Source organism: Castanea sativa, chromosome 5, assembly GCF_040712315.1.
Source record: "Castanea sativa cultivar Marrone di Chiusa Pesio chromosome 5, ASM4071231v1".
NCBI classification, from domain to species: Eukaryota; Viridiplantae; Streptophyta; class Magnoliopsida; order Fagales; family Fagaceae; genus Castanea; species Castanea sativa.
The window spans coordinates 32,971,475-32,988,998 of NC_134017.1; the positions used below are offsets into that span (position 1 = coordinate 32,971,475).

At 34.8% G+C, this 17,524-nt stretch overlaps 2 protein-coding genes across 2 annotated transcripts; one reads left to right on the plus strand and one right to left on the minus strand.

Moving 5' to 3' along the window:
• The first annotated feature begins 1,597 nt into the window (after positions 1-1,597).
• Positions 1,598-11,926, plus strand: LOC142636535 (magnesium transporter MRS2-1). Its single transcript, XM_075810789.1, has 7 exons — positions 1,598-1,717; positions 1,801-1,897; positions 2,610-3,238; positions 9,903-10,031; positions 10,612-10,944; positions 11,039-11,086; positions 11,413-11,926. Exons 3-7 carry the CDS (start codon positions 2,648-2,650, stop codon positions 11,641-11,643), a joined length of 1,332 nt encoding a protein of 443 aa, XP_075666904.1. The 5' UTR covers positions 1,598-1,717; positions 1,801-1,897; positions 2,610-2,647; the 3' UTR covers positions 11,644-11,926.
• Positions 11,927-15,158: 3,232 nt separating this feature from the next.
• LOC142635084 (uncharacterized) lies at positions 15,159-15,527 on the minus strand. The gene has a single exon (XM_075809299.1). The coding sequence runs from the start codon at positions 15,525-15,527 to the stop codon at positions 15,159-15,161; it is 369 nt and encodes a 122-aa protein (XP_075665414.1).
• Between the last annotated feature and the right edge of the window lie 1,997 nt (positions 15,528-17,524).

Below are 17,524 nucleotides of genomic sequence, written 5' to 3' on the forward strand. Positions count from 1 at the left end.
TGTTCTTGTGGAAGATGAACACAAATCTAAATTCATATTTTTTGGATTTTACTTTTTTTTTAAACTTTTTTTTTTTGTTTAAATTGATAATTAATTTTTTTTTAAATTTAGATGTTGTAATGACATTTTTATTATTATTTTATTGGTCATGTCAGCATTTAGTGTGCCAACGAAGCACTTTGTCTTCCATGTAGAATATTTCCATTAGTGAGATGATAGTAGGGACCAAAATGGAATGAGATTTTCGTTTTGGGACTAAAAGCGGTAAAATAAAGTAAAGACCAAAATGGGGATAGGGTCAAAATGTAAGGACCAAAAAAGTAATTCCGCCTTAAATATTAATATGAAGGTTCAGAAACTTAGGGTTCGTAAAGTTTCAACTTACAATTATATCACTTATAAGCTTTTGTAATTACTCACTTTTCTTTTTAAGTTTAAAATATAAGTTGGATACAAAAGACTTTTGATAAATGTAAAATAAAATGAATTTTTATTTGTTATACGAGTTAAACAGACTTTATTAAATTGGTCATTTTGGGTTGACACAAATAAATTAAGGTGTCAAACATGTGCGGTTCACACAGGTTGATCCACTTATGACATGTTTCTTATCGTGCCACTTTCTTGTCGATCTGTTTAAGACCTAAAATTCACTAAGGCCTAATCAAAACCCGTAAAAATCCATGTCGTATTTGTAGGTTGTGTCAAATATTGAGACCCCTAATTCTTAGACAGGACATTCCCTTATTCAGGGTTTACCCATTTTTGGGCTTGGCATTCTTTATTTAGGGTTCACCCATTCCTAGGTCTGCCAAGGTCTGTCATGTTTTGTTGGTCTGAATACTTTTATAAATCCACGTACCTCCTTCTCTTGATCTTGGGCATGGCAGAACCCTCAAATTTTGGGTATCAATACACTCTCGATGCATGTAACAGACTTTACCAGCTCAAAAGTTCCATGTAACATTGCTCGATGCCTGGATTTAAAACCTATTAAAGAACAATTCAATATAATAATAATAATAATAATAATAATAATAATAATAATAAAAAATAAAAAAAATCATAAGAACAAAAGAGTGGTGGATTGAAAAACTGTTGATAAAAAATTAAAAACTTATTAACGAAGCTACTATTAATCGTTGTACACCTGGTAACTAGGTGGAAATGGAATATCAGCTAGACGCAATCGTAGCTTCTAATACCAATCACAATTCAAAATTAAGGAGTTAATAAATTTTTATATAAATTTATTGGTGAAGTACTATTTCTCTTAAGCTAAAAATCAATTAATACATTGACTTGAGACAAATGATAAAAGAACAATTGTTATGAAACAAACATTATAGGTTGAAATACTATTATATGTTATTTTTATATTAATTAGACTTTATAACACGAATGGATAGAATAATAAAATAAATAATAAAAAAATTGAGGTAAAAGTAGGTCATGTTTGTAAAATGATTGCTTTCGGTGTTTTTACAATTTGTTGATAAATATTGCTTTGGGTGTTGGGGTCGTTTTGCTTGTTGTAGTTTAGAAAGATGATTAAGCTCATTTATTATTAAAATCATTTGAAGCAGAGACGAGAGGAGATTCCCATTCCCAAAAATTCTTTTGATTCCTTTCCTTTCCTTCCTTTCCTTTCAGGCGCCAACTGCCAAACCAACGCAATCCACTGCACTTCAATAATCTCTCTCTCTCTCTCTCTCTGGTAAATGAAATCTTCTTATTTACGCCTTTCTTTTGTGTCTATATATTTATATCGTAATATTTGTTTGATGTTTTTTCCTACAGAATTTTTCATTATCAATCAATCGATCGGCAACATCACCAACGTCTGTAATTCAACTAACACACCCTTTCTAATTTCTTCTTTCATTCTTTGCACCAGGTATTTACTCTCTCTCTCTCTTTTTTTATTATTTTTTTATTTTCAGTTTGTACGTTGCTGTAGATGATGAAGCATGGATTAAATTTGATTCTTGATTTTCTGTTTTTTTTTTCCCTCTTTTTGTATTAAGCTTTTAATTTATGATTTTTTTTTCTTTCTTTTATATATGTTGTTGTTTATAACTCCAGAAGATTGTAATCATATGTTGTATATCAGTGGGACAAGTTCAATATTACGTAATGCTTAGCTGCTTAATGGGTTTTTCATATATGGGTCTCAATTTATGCCACGAAAACAACCTTAAAAACTGGGAGTTAGACAAATCTTTGTCTTGTATTTGAGAATAGAAATATTAATTTAACTATGTTTTGGTCTTTGCCATTTTATTTTTTTTGTTTTATTAACTTTGTGGACTTTGGGGAAGTGAGTTGCTTTTTCTAAGTTGAATTAGATGGTCTTTAACCGGTTTTGACTCAATTCTCACCTCTCCAATGTATGTAGAGTTGCAGAGTTTTGTTATGTTGGCAATGTCTGCAATGGCATTATATTGGCTTGTTCTAAATATTTGTTTCACAAGTTAGATAATCCAATTCATCAATATTTGTTAGTCAAGGCAAGGAAGGACCGTTTTGCTATGATTTTTTAATCTTATATTTGCAAATTGTAATGGTAACCATTGTTTTAAATTTAATTGGTGCATTTGTTTTGTCAGTTGTTTTTCATTTGTTGCAGCAGTTAAAGCTCATGTAAATGGCGGAACTCAAAGAACGCCTGCTCCCTCCAAAACCTCAGTCAGCTATAAACCTTAGAGATGCAGCTTATCGATCTTCGGCCTCTGGCCGGCAACCTTTCCAAGGTATGGATGTTTTGGGCCTGAAAAAGCGGGGCCAAGGCCTTCGATCTTGGATTCGTGTTGATGCATCTGGGAATTCACAAGTCATTGAGGTTGACAAATTCACTATGATGCGGCGTTGTGACCTTCCTGCCCGTGATCTACGCCTGCTTGATCCCCTATTTGTTTACCCCTCAACGATTCTTGGTAGAGAGAAGGCTATTGTTATAAATTTGGAGCAGATTCGATGTATTATCACTGCCGATGAGGTTTTGCTATTGAATTCCCTAGATAGTTATGTGTTGCAATATGTGGTGGAGCTACAACGGCGATTGACGACAAGTGGTGTGGGTGAGGTCTGGCAGTCAGATGCTGCTGACTTGAGCCTACGGAGGGGAGGTAGAAGCTTCGACAATGTGTTTGGGAGCACATCACCAGACTATTTGCCTTTCGAGTTTAGGGCACTGGAAGTTGCTCTGGAGGCTGCTTGTACGTTTCTTGATTCTCAGGTGTGTCCAGGAACAACACTAGTTTGTACTTTACTCATTGTCTCTTTTCTCTCAACGTCCTTAACGTTGTCATTTTTTTTAATTAAAAATTATATGAGGGTGTTTACATTTTTGGTCATGATAATTGCATACTGATATGATTAAAAGACTTATTTTCTGAAAATGTTCCCCAAGTCATATAGCCTTTCTAATTTCTGGACAAGTTCTTGGCTTGGGTTTGGTCAGGTTGGGCCTCAGTACACTATGGCAACAACATAAAGACATGTTCTAAGAATTTTTCTCTAAAAATATCAGAACATGTGTGTAAAAAGCTATTCTGTAAAGATGATGTGTGTGGTTGCCTATGTACTCTTTATGAAATATGTTTGATTGATTCCTGGTCTGTTCTCCCAACTGTGTTTTACAAGCTATAAAGCAGTACTAACTGCATCCAACTTCTCTCTGTGGCTGTTTTACCACGACTATTGTTACTTGGAGAATTTAGTGCACATTTTAGATAAGGACTTGGGTTTATGTATCAGGTACAGCTACATTTGTATATAGAAGGTTTGTGTACTTGCAATTCTTAGGAGAGACATTGATTAATGTATTATGAAAATAATGCAATATTCTTAATTCCTAAATTAAATTAAGTTGGGACATTTTATTGATTATGAAATAATGTCTCGCAGTTTGACATATTAAAAGTTTCTTGTAGGAAACTTCTAAAGAATTAAAATTGTTCGTATTTTGTTTATTGGAAATGTCTGTTTGGTACATCTTTGTTGATATGATTCCCAACATTTCATGGGTGCATAGTCACATCCCATGTAGTAATTTGTCTGAAATCCATCTTGCACACATTTTGAGGGTCAATGTTACATTGCACAAACTTGGTGATGCAGCCAAGTTTATTTCTTAACACAAACAGTTGTAGGCAGGTCTTTAGATCTGTCCTAAGTCCAATGGTGCCGTAACTTTCCCTTCATTAATATGTCCTTTCTCTTGACTATTATAGCTAAATGTACATTAGATTATGCCATTTACCTCTGCTAAAGACATCTCCAAAAAGATTAAAATAGCATGCTAAGATGTCCTTATCAAAGGTTTTACATTGTCGTGTTAGAATAATGGTTAGTGCCAATGAGTTGTAGCTTAATATTAATGTGATGGAGGGTGAGGTTGTGGGTTCAAGACCCATAGGGTGTGTGTAACCACCAATAAAAAAAAATGACTATGATAAGTAAGTAGTATTATTTATTCAAAAAAATGAACGCAAAGTATCTAGAAAGTTACAACAAGATCATATAAGAAATGAAGGGACTAGTAGTTTAAACTTTTGGGACTAGTAGTTGTTTATCATGGTATTAGAGTAGTTGTCCTTAGTTTGGACCATGTCTCCACTCTACCTTCCATTTAAAAATTAAAAATTTGGGGAATCTAGGCCCACGCATGATGGGGAGTGAGAAAAACTGTTAGTGATTAAATATGCCATTTCCTATCAACTTAAGCTTTTGGAACTTGTGGCAGTTTAGCAATAGCAAGGTCTCATTGAATATCTATGGTTATAAATTCGCTTACTCTTATTATATAATTTTTAAATGCATTGTGCTTATAAGATTCCTGAAGTCATTACTTGCCTAACTCAACATTCAAGTTCATAAATATACTTATTATTATGCTGGAATTAAGATAATCAATTCTAAGTAAAAATTAAAATAAATATACCATGTTAAAGGAGGTTACATAATTTCTTTATTTCAGTCCCAAAAAAAAAAAAAAAAAACAGATGAGGCTGGTAAATGCATAGCTGATTGTCCATACCTGATGTGATTTGGGTGTTGGCACTCACATTTTTTTTTCCTCCATTTTGAAGAAAAAATCTATGCATTTTTTTAAGAAAATTAATGGAATCAAGAATAGGGAGATTAAGGCTCTTGCTTGAGAAAGGAAACTTGCCTCATGAACTACTTCCAAAGTTTCATACTCTTGTATCCATTAACTAAATCTCCTGTCAACCCTTGTCTATTGTGGCTTAAATTGTTATTTGATCAATGATTCTTTAGCTTCAACCACACTGGAGGATTAAACATATCAAATGATATTAGCTGTGGCATGGCCTAATTACTAATGAGAGAGTTATTCTTGTGTCCGTGTTTCTTTTTTATGCCTCAAGCATTGTTTGCCTACAACTTTAATACCTATCAAATATTCAAGCGAGACAATTACGATTGTCAAAGAAAGCTGAATCTTGGGTTTTTCAGTAATACTGGTAGTACATCAAGGATTTTTTCTCATATATATGATAGTCTTTGAGCCAATTTATTCATTAGAACTTATGTAATTTTGAGGGTTGTCATCTTCTTGACAGTCTGGCAGATGATAACTAGGGTGCAAAACGTTCTTTTCTACCTTATAGTGGCTAGCATTAAATGAGTCTGATCAGTATGACCTTGGTGCTTTGCCCTTTTTTCTTATATAAGTAATAAATTCATCAAAATAGTGCACAAAGGGGTGCAACATTAGTAATAAATTTTCTAAAAGAGTGCAAAAAGGGGTGCAACCCTAGTAATAAATTCAGTAAAAGAGTGCAAAATGGGGTGCAACCCTAGTAAATGGGATGTATTCAAGATAAATGCCAAAAAGAAACTATCTTCGAAAACTTCAGAGGTTTATGAATTCCAATAAACTAGAAAAAGAAAAAGAAGAAGTAACCTCTATCCATCCATATAATGACCGTAGGATTTGAAGCTTCAACTCCATAACCATATGTTTTCATCCCTTGAAGGTCCTATCATTTTTATGCGCTTCAAGTGCCTTTGAGAATGTTTTGAAGGTAGTTATTGTTTATTAGATATCGCAAAGCTTCCTTTGTTTTTTGGGGTCTCTTGGATTGTTCTACCCTAATGGATTTCCTTTTGTCTATTAGAATAGTTTAGCAGCTGCTTGTGTCTTTTTGTTTCTTATTATTCTTTGTTTCTTAATTAATAATATTTTCTTCTTACTTATATATATATATATATATATATATATATATATATATATATATATAAAAAAAAGAATACATAATATGTATAATTAGTGTTTTTGTATGAATTAAGGTTTGGGAAGGAACTTGTATCTTGCCAAGAGGGAAAATGTCTATATTAAATTTTGAAGAGACGAATGTGCCATTTGTGTGATTATGCAATTACTTGTGAGGCTTATTGTCACACACATACTGCCCCAAATTTCCAGTGAACCTCTGTGTGAAGATCTACCAAGTTATAGATGGATGGGCTTTCCAGGAATTGGTAGATAGCCCTCCGGTTCTATTAGTCATAGTACTACTGGGCTGAAATGTTGTGTATCATGCTAGGGTTTGATACTTGATAAATTGTTTACAGATCAGTGGCTAAAATTTATGAAATGAACCAGTATCTTTTTTTATATTTCCCTTAGTTTTGTTTTGAAGCATTTCCTTATGGGCATGAAAATTACGAAGGGTTTCTGATACACCTACTGAGAATGATACTTGTTCATGTCTTAATTTTGCTCAAAATTAAGGTGAGATTACATAAACAAGTTGCAGTATGTACAGAATTGAACCTTTTAGCATGTAGGGGAAACAGAAGGTTCTCTTGTTATGAGGGAAAATGGAAACTGCAAGTACAAGATAATGAGGTTCCTATACCATTATTTTGAGAGGCCTGAAGGAGAAATTAATTTACTTTTGAGTTGAACAGCTTTGGGGATAAGTGGAGGTGGTGTTTAAATGCCTATATTTCTACTATCCACTTCTCAGTTATGGCCAATGGATCCCCTACTGGTGTTTTTGGTAGTTCTCAGGGGCTAAGGCAGGGGGACCTTTATCACCACTTTTCTTTATTCTGGTCATAGAGGTTTTCAGCCAGATGTTTAAGAAAACTGAGGGTGGTTTTATTCATTGTATTTGAGTGGGGCCCAACACAGCTTAGGGGATAAGTATTTTTCATCTTTTATATGTTGATAATACTAAACTATTTTGTAATGCAAATAGGGAAATTTTTTTGCATATTATAATGGTGTTGAATTTGTTTTGAAGCTGTCTTAGGGTTGAAAGTCAACGTAAGTCAAAGTGAAGTAGTCCCTGAAGGGGAACTGGCAGATATTCTATGTTGCAAAATCTAGAGTTTGGCTATGACTTATCTGGGAATGCCATTGGGTGCACCCTTTATGGCAATTTCAGTATGGAATCTTATTCTTGAGAGGATGGAAAGGAGATTTTCTGGTTTGAAAAAATTATAATTGTCAAAGGGTGGGAGGCTTACTTTGTTGAAGAGTGCGCTTTTGAGCTTCCCTACATATTTCCTCTCCTCATTTACTATTCATGCATCAGGCAAATAGGTTTGAGCGAACTCAGATGAATTTTTTGTGGGATGTCTTAGAAGATGAGTTCAAATATCTGTTGGCTGTGTGGGATATTGTTTGTTCTTCCATTGAGGTAGGAGGATTGGGGATTAGGAAGATAGGGAGTTTTAATCAAGCCATACTGGGAAAATGGTTAGGTGTTTTATTTGGGCATGAAGTAACTCACTTGTGGCACCCAGTGATAGCCTTGAAATATGGGGTGTAGGGGGGTGGCTGGAGTACTAAATCAAGTAGAGGGACGCATGGGTATAGTCTTTGGCGGAGTATAGAGAGTTTGGATAATTTCTTCTATTATGTATGCTTTGAGATAGGTGATGGCACATTTGCTGGATTTTGGCACGACCAATGGTGTGGACAACTATTTGTACCCGAATCTGTTTGCTTGCTCAGTTGTCAGAGAGGCCTTGAGGTCATTGACTGTTTGATTAGCCAATGCGATGGGAGAGATAGGGGTTCGAATACGTGTTTCCACAAAGACTTTCACAATTGGGAATTGGAGTCTGTGAATTCCTTTTTAGATCTTATTCATTCACAGGTGCCTGGGGCAGAGGGAGGTGATAGATTGCAATGGCATTTGAATTGGAGTTGAAAGCTGATGTTCGTTCTTTCTATAAGGCCATTAGAGGTACTAAGTCTTCTTCATTCCCCTGGCAGAGTATATGGTGTGTTAAAGCCTCAAAGAGGGTGTCCTTTGTTTTGAGCGTAACTTGGAGTAAGATTCTTACCTAAGATAGCCTCATCAAGAGGGGGTCTCTATGTAGTTGGCTGGTGCTGCATGTGTTGTTATTAGTGGGGAAACGGTTGGCCATTTGTTGCTTCATTGCAAGACTACATGTGCTTCGCGGAATAAACTTTTTAAGGTGTTTGGGGTTCAGTGGGTGGTGCCCCAACAGTAGCTATCTATTGTTTTGATGGAGGAATTGGTTTGGAAAGCACTCTTCAGATGTTTGGAATATTACTCTTCTCTATGTTTGATGTTGCTAGTATGGAGAGAATGTAATAGTCACACTTTTGAGGATAGGAGAGATTGTTGGATCAATTGAAATCCTTGTTAATCTACACTTAGGTTAATTGTTCTCAGACGTGGGGTTTTACACATTGTAACTTTATTTTGGAGTTCCAACACTCACTTTGTTTTTGGTTTTATTTGTTGTACTATCTTATGATACTTTGTGTTCATCATCGTGAAGATGAAGTAATCTTTTCTTTCAATAGGTTTATTACTTGTCAAAAAGAGAAAAGTCTGAAGAAGTTGAGAGCTACCTAATAATTTGGTCACAAACCACTTGACTTTGATGCATGGCTTTTATAGCTTATGCAAATGAGAGCCTTTTAGCATGGACCATATTTTTTATATCTTATTTGGCCTACAGGTGTATTGGTCTGTCCAGTATAAAAAGTAAAGAAACATGAGTTCAAATCCTACCTTAAAGATGATTTTTAAAAAAAGAAAAAAGAAACAAAAAAGATAGTAATTTACTATCTTTTTCTTTTGTAATTTACTTGTTGTCTTTGTTTCTCTTTGTTCTCTTCTTCTTGTATCTCCTAGGTTGCTCTGTGTTTTTTCAGGCATAGAGTAACCTTTCGTATATATATTATTCTTACTTATCAAAAAAAAATTTAGGAACAAATAGGCAACATGGATAATAATTTTATTTTGAAATTTATTATTGGCAGGCTTTGGATTATTGTATACTGGCTGTTAATGATTAAATGTTTCCTTTTAAGGTCTTCTGTTATTTGTGCATCTTGGAAGTGTCTCTGTGAAAACTTGGATGATGACACTTGTGTTCAAGTGGTATATATTTCAAGCAGAATTGTTCACCTCCTGATTACTTTGTTGACTCTTGATTACACTTGTACGTTGCTTCCGAAATCTTCTCTCTTTAATTTTCTGAAGGAGTTCAGAACCCTTTTGCTCAATTTGTTATTCAAGTTTTATCCTCTCTCATGCACAAAATCACAGACACACAAATAGGGACATGCACAAAAACTTATTCAAGAGTAAATATGATGGAGAGATAAAATGCCAAGTAGAATGACAATTTGATTGAAGTTTCTCCAAAATTTGTAAAAGATTGAAAACTATTGACTTATAAGAAGAATCGTGTCTGTTTATCTGTGGAACTTCTTATGCTCTTTGTTAACTCAGGTATCATAACTTGTTTCATCATGTATTTGCTGGTTTAAAGATTTTTAATTTTTAATTTTTAATTTTTTTGAGAATCTTTCCTTGCTATAAAGTTGATTACCTGTGCGAATTAGTAACTCATTTGATATTTGGAATTTTCTGAAGGCAGCAGAATTAGAAATTGAAGCATATCCACTATTAGATGAACTTACATCAAAGATCAGTACACTAAATTTGGAACGTGTGCGTCGATTGAAAAGCAGGCTCGTTGCATTGACTCGGAGAGTTCAGAAGGTACTGTATATTCAATTAGGGTTGTCAATGGGTTAGGGACAGATCTCACAGGATCCTATTAAAGATCTAATAATATACTAAAGTTGAACTCTTATGGTAGATTTACAAAATGATGCTATCAAACTCAAATCTGACTGTAAGTACAAAAATGTGCTTACAATTCACTTATGAATTTTTGTAATATAGTTATTATATAATTTTTTTTTTTTTTGGGTTAAAAATACCATTTATCATTATCATATCAATATATAAGTTTATGTATTGATACCTTGATGATAGGTTTTTCTTGGAATATGTTTGTTGCACTTGGAATTTTAATCAGATTTAGATCTTAATTGGATCAAATCTATTCAATTCTGAATTTAATCTGATTATGAATCTTTAGAACGAAATTTAAACTTAAACTTTGAAATCGGATTATATGCTAATCAAATCTTATACAGGTTGGTTTCAAATCCTGTCCAAACCCATTGACAGCCCTAATATTTTGTTTACTGCTTCCTATTGTATGCAACCAAGTCATAGCCATCTTTTTTATTTTATTTTTCCTTTGCTCTCCTTTTTGAGTTGTATCTATTAGGTTAGGGATGAAATAGAGCAGCTCATGGATGATGATGGAGATATGGCTGAAATGTATCTTACTGAGAAGAAAAAGAGGATGGAGACATCATTCTATGGTGATCAGTCTGTGATGGGATACAGATCAACTGATGGTGCATCTATTTCTGCTCCTGTTTCTCCTGTTTCTTCACCCCCTGAAGCTCGGAAGCTTGAGAAAAGCTTGAGCATTGCAAGGAGCCGATATGAGAGCATGAGGAGTTCAGAAAGTGTGACGGAAAGTATAGAGGAGCTTGAGATGTTGTTGGAAGCATATTTTGTTGTCATTGATAGCACCCTGAACAAGTTGACATCGGTATGTGTAGCATTTATTTTGTTTAATCTTTTCACTTCTTATCTTCCCGAGTAGGATGAAGTGACTTAAAATCATTTTCTTCCTCTTGTTTCAGTTGAAGGAGTACATTGATGACACAGAAGATTTCATCAACATTCAGCTGGTATTATTATTATTTTTTAAGTTCATTTTTTGTTCCCATTTCTTGATATAGAAGTGTGTTCTAAAATCTAATAAGTTGATCAAGTAGACAGGACAACACAAAATACCCTACGTGATATTAGTCTTAATGCATACTTGTCAATAATGATGGGCAAAAGAAGACGCCAGTTTGTGTTATTACAAATTATGATGGTGTCATTGCCCAAGTCCTCATGCCCAATGACATCTTTTATTACCGGCATACTAGCTTGGGATATATAATGGTCCCTTTGAAAAGATTTTAAGTTGATAGGAAATTGGAAATTGATAGGAAATTTTTGCTTGCAGGATAATGTTCGGAACCAGCTGATCCAATTTGAGCTGCTACTCACAACTGCAACATTTGTTGTTGCAATCTTTGGTGTGGTAGCGGGGATATTCGGTATGAATTTTTCAATACCATTATTTGATGACCCTGGTGCATTTAAGTGGGTCCTTCTAATTACTGGAGTTACTGGGGCCATCATATTTTCTGCATTTGTGTGGTTCTTCAAGTACAGAAGGCTCATGCCACTATAAATTTATGAGGAAGTGACAATCAAGAAAGGAAAATTGCTTTTAATCCTGTATTCTAGATGAAATTGACGTAGATAAATGAAAAGCTGGCTCTATTTAAGAGCGATTCTTTTTATTTAATTTAGATTCAATTGTAAGAAATTTTGGTAAGATCTCTAATGTATATTATTGTGAAATTTGTGGCTAAAAACAAAACTTCAAATGTATATGAGGGTGGTGAGACACTAGGAATATGGTATGGCTGGAAAATTTAAACGGTATGAAGTCAATGAAAGTATTGTAATTTGAACCCCATTATGAGTGACTTTAAGCCTGGATTATTTGGAAACCCAAATAAGAGGGGTAGGAAAAAAAAAAAAAACCCGAGATTTCCGATTTTTTCTTTGGCTAGAGTCAGCTGTAATTCTTGTCCTACCATTTTTCCTTTCTTCAATTTTCTGGTCTTCTTTTTCAAACCACCACACTTTCTTTTTATATATAGCTATTTATCCGATTTGAAACTCTCTCTATTCGGGGTTTTGATGCTTTATTTATATCTGGCGGCACACTGAAGGTAAACACACAAGGTTTATAATAGCAATCTTGAAATTATCCTTTCTTTATTGTATAATTTTTCCTTTACTAATACTTATTTTTTAAATGTTGCGCACGAATCACATAAACCAGCACGATGACTAGTGACTATCACATCTAACATTTAATTTTGTTTTGGGTAATAAACTAGCTTTTAGTCTTTTTTGTTTTTAGACATTTAACATAAAATTACCAAAAATTATATATATTTTTTAATAAACTCTGTTTAAATTTTTTTTTTTTAAATAAATACTATGCAAATAAGCTGTGGGAGAAGAAACTGTTTCCAGCCATTACCCTGTTATAATCTTGTTGATACCCAAATTTTAAATTATTTATCCTTCCATCACTAAAGATAACACTAACCTACTTTGCTTATTATTATATTCAATGAGACACCTTTTGGGCTTTAGACTTTGTTTATATGTAGATCCTGTAGCCATAAAGAAATGACAAAAGCTCAGTGTATGGCAGAAAGTGGGGAACTGTTCCACAGTTGCAGATCATGGAGAAAAATCCCACGATAGCTACATATGGAGAAAGGTTCTATGATAGAAGCTGTATAGAAAACCTGTTACCAGTTTTGTGGCTGGAAATAATTGATATTTGCAAAGTACTTTTGCTTTATAATCTAATGCTATATCTTGTTACTAGATATTTTCGCTGGTCCAGCCAAGCGACCTCACTTAGTCATGGTGGGACTAAGCTTAACTCTTTACATTCTTAGTATATTGCCCAAGTAGCTACATAATTAGATATGGACGAGTCCAAATCTTCTGTCTCATTTTGTCTATTTTACTTTATACTCCACTAATAAACACACGCCACGTGTCCACCTATTTAATTAAATTTGACTTCCTATTTTAATTATCTAAAATAAAATTACACCTCACACCGGCCATCACCACCCAACCATCAACCTTCGCTGGCACCGTGACCTGTCCTCCTGTTGCTGTCCTCTTACCGCCGGCCTCCGACGTCGTCAGCATCGCCGGCCATGGCCAACCCACCTATTTAATTAAATCCAACCCCATTCCCACTATTGCTTTCAAACCCACCAACCAAAAACCCATGTTTCAAACCCAAGCCAATATCATCAAATCCTAATAACTGAACTCCAAAGAGAAACTAAATCATTGAATCAACCAAAGACAACAAAACAAATCAAAGAGAACTAACACAAAATGGGTTTGGTAATAGTATAAAAATCAGGAAATAAAAGAGAATGAAAATTAAAGAGCAAAAATAGAAAGGTAATCTAGGAGGCTAGGAAGAGAAAAAAAAAAAGAAGAAGAATGAGGAATGGGTTTGAAACATGGGTTTTAGCTATGGTAATGAAACATGGGTTGGCTTAGGTATGAAACATGGGCTTTAGCTATGGCAGTTGGTGGGTTTGAGATTGACGGTGTGGACTGGAGATGATGTTTGGTAGTGACCAAAGATGTTGGTGGCGCCACTGACCAGTACCGATGAAGGTTGATGGTGGCGGTGGTGGGTTGAAGGTGATGATATTGGCTTGGGTTTGACCTTTGAAACATGGGTTTGACCTTTGAAACATGGGTTTCACTTGGTTGATGGGTTTGAAAGGAACGGTGGGGATGAGGTTGGATTTAATTAAATAGGTGATTTGGCTGTGACAGGTGATGCTGATGACGTCGAAGGCCGGTGGCAGGAGGACGGTGCCAGCAAAGGTTGATGGTGGGGTGGTGATGGCTTGTGGGGTGAAAGTTTATTTTAGATAATTAAAATAAGAAAAGTCAAATTTAATTAAATAGGTGGACATGTGGCATGTGTTTATTGATGGAGTATAGAGTGGAACAGACAAAATGAGACAGAAGATTTAGACTCGATATGAGCTTCGCTGAACCACAATATTTGTTTGGTCAGATAATAACTAAGAGTGGCAAAATCAACATGAACTCATTCGTCTACCCAAACCCATCCACTTAAATGAGACCCAAACTCACCCAATTATTAATTGGGTTAAATGGGTATTAACATAATTAAACCCAACTATCACTAATGTTTATTATGTTTTAACTAGGTACCCAATTATGGTTTAAGTATCATTTCTACAAATTACTCAACTCTAAAATACCTCAAAACCACTAAAAATTACCAAAATACCCCCTTAAACCTATAAAATGACTAATATACCCCGTAAACCTAAAATGACCAAAATACTCCTAAAACCTAAAAAAAAAAAAGACTAAAATACCCCTTAAAACCTAAAAATTAACCAATATACCCCTAAACATAAAAATGACCAAAATACCCCTAAAACCTATAAAAAGACTAAAATACCCCTTAAACCTAAAAATTACCAAAATACCCCTGAAACCTAAAAAATGACTAAATATGTGGACCCACAATATTACCTCCACCACTCACAAATCTCCACGTAGCGAGTTGTGGCAAAAGTTGTTGTAACTAGTATTTTCCATCAAATTTAATCCACTAACTTTCATACATAGACCTCATCTTTAAATAAAAAGTTTTTATTTTATTTTTAAAAATGACATGAAGATCAAAAGAAATTTCAATGTTGTGTGAATATAGTTATTAAATCCATACCAAATCACTAGTTAAACTGTGAAATCCATGAACCAAAGTATTATCCAGAATGGTTTGGAGCAAAATACCAGATATGCAATGAACCATTCTCAAACCGTGTAAAGCGACAAATTGCACAGGTTAATGTTTTTAACTGAACTATGAAAAAAGATTAAACTAAACTACTAAAGTCACTAAATAGTTTTTTTTTTTTTTTGAAGGCAAAGCATTTAATCATTCATTGATATGTAAAGAGTCATAGTACAAAGCATCCACCGCAGGAGGTGGAGTATCTTCAATCCAATACAAATCCTCAAGTAAACTCCTAGCATGTTTCTCTAATGAGTGAGCCACCATGTTTCCACCTCTTTTAACCCGATTGAAGGATAAACCTACATTCCTCTAAGGTTGCACTTGATATCATCATAAATATGGCCAAGCAGTGGTCTGTTCTTCGTAGGATCAGATAGAGCTCTCATAACATTCAAACTATATCCTTCAATGATCAACCTAGAAAATCCTGCATCCTTGGAGAATTCAATAGCTCTTCGACACGCCATGACCTCAGCCTCATCACTGCTATGCACATAGGGACCCTTAGCTAACATTCCTGCCATAACCTCACCATTTGAGTTCCTAATAATTGCTCTAAACCCCGAGCATTGCTGGTCTAAGAAAACACCAGCATCAAAATTTAGTTTATAGTCCTCTAAAGGTGGAGCTCGCCATACACATTTACTTGCTGGTGTGTTCGTAACCATTAGAGTAACTTGCATTTTCCTTATTCTCATCAAGGAATTCTTCAACTCTCCTATTCAGCCAGCCCAGTTCCTTCAATTGTCCACCGTGTACCATTGCATTTCTTTGGTTCCATATCATCCACACTTGCACAAGAAAATGCTCCAACTCTTCCCTTGGTAATCTGTTCATCAAGCACTCAAATAAATGCTTGAAATCATGGCAGTTCGTAGACCATTTTTGCAGAGGAGTGATGCTTCTAGCCCATACATCCTACGCAGTTCCGTATTCCCAAGCAGCATGGATGGCAGTCTCGGCAATTCTTTTGTAGCAATGGCACTTGTCATCATCTAGTATTTTTCGTTTTGCCAAGTTCACTTTGTTAGGATGTGTGCCCTTAAATCCTATTGTATGATACTATGTATGACATTATGTATGACTTAATGTTGTGTTTAATAAAGTTGTTTTATTATTATCTAAAAATAATAGTAACATGAATATTTGGACATTATCATATAGTCTATGAGATGCATAGTATGTGATTTAGTCACAGAAGATATAAATCACAAATTCTTTGTAAACTCAGAATTTTAGTTCGTAATCTGTGATGAAATTAGGCATTTCATCTGCGAAGACTATAACATATCAACTAAGATGATTTGTCTTGACCATGGAAATAGAGATTTCTAATTGCTATGTTGATATGTCTTAAGAGTTAAGACATATTGAACTGGACCGCTGTGAGATTTATTATTCTTCTAACGACTGTCAAATGAATAATAAACTCATAACTTATATTTACATGAACTCTTAATCCTGAGAGGATAATATACCTGATCATGAAGTGTAAGTTACTTTAATATATCAGGAGTGAGATCTATAGTTACGGTCAAAACCTCAGTATGTTGGGCAACCACATTTAATGTTGATGGAACATATATTCTCAAGATAGAATTCGTAATCTCTTAACAGAGATATAAAATATTCCCTTGAGATAAATTTAATGGGTTTGGTTATTCAGAGAGTTAGGCCTAACCACTTTAGTAAGGAGTTACTAAAGTATATATATTTATGGAATTGGATTTCATAAATATATAATGAATAACTTAAAGGATTAAACTGGGTACTCAAGGAATTAAGATGTAGTAATCTACAAAGTGGCAGTCTACATTCATAACTTTGTATTACTACGAATATTTTATGAAGGAGTTGCATGTACAATAAAGTCTTAGGATATAATTACAGAGTGATGAGAGGCAGACAGGTTCCTTCCATATAGTTACTACTTCTACTCATAGTACCATATTGCAGTATCTATTGTGTGAACATTGTACCAGGCATTTGGCTAAGTGCAAGTTAGTCCACTATAGTAACGAGAAGTACCAGTCTTGTCTTTGGGTAATTACCAATTTCTGTGGTTGCTTTGTTTTTGATTTTCTGTTAGCTTATCGTTGGGTTGGGTTGAAGTCGTTTGGGCATCCTGTCGTGGACTTCTTTGATAAGGGAGTTGGCTTTTCATGGAGAGCTTATAAGGATTTGGGCAGTGGATTTACTTGTGTTAATTCGATTATAAGCCCTTTCATGGCCACTGTCGGGACCACCATCTTGTTGACTGCTTACAATAGGGGGGGGGGGATTACATATTTGGTTGCCACCAATGCTAGGTGGTTGCCTTATTTGGCTGATGAGGGTGTCTGTTATGTTCATTATTCTGCCAACATGGTAAGGAGGTAGTTTGGGCTTGATTAGGACATACCCGATGACTTTACTACTATCTTGGAGTCTACTACTTCGGCCTGCCCTTTCTTGCGCCCTTGTGCCTTTGAGTTTTGGAGTAGGCACTTCACAGCTGTCACCATTCCAAATTCCTAGATAGAGGGCTTTTGCGTTGCTTAGATGCATGGGTACTAGCAAGCCGTGGTGATCTCTTTTGGCTAGGAGTTGTTAGATGGCTGTGGGTTTTCTTTTGTCTCCATTGAGGGCCTGCATGCCATCATTTTTGTGAACCCATGATTGTTGC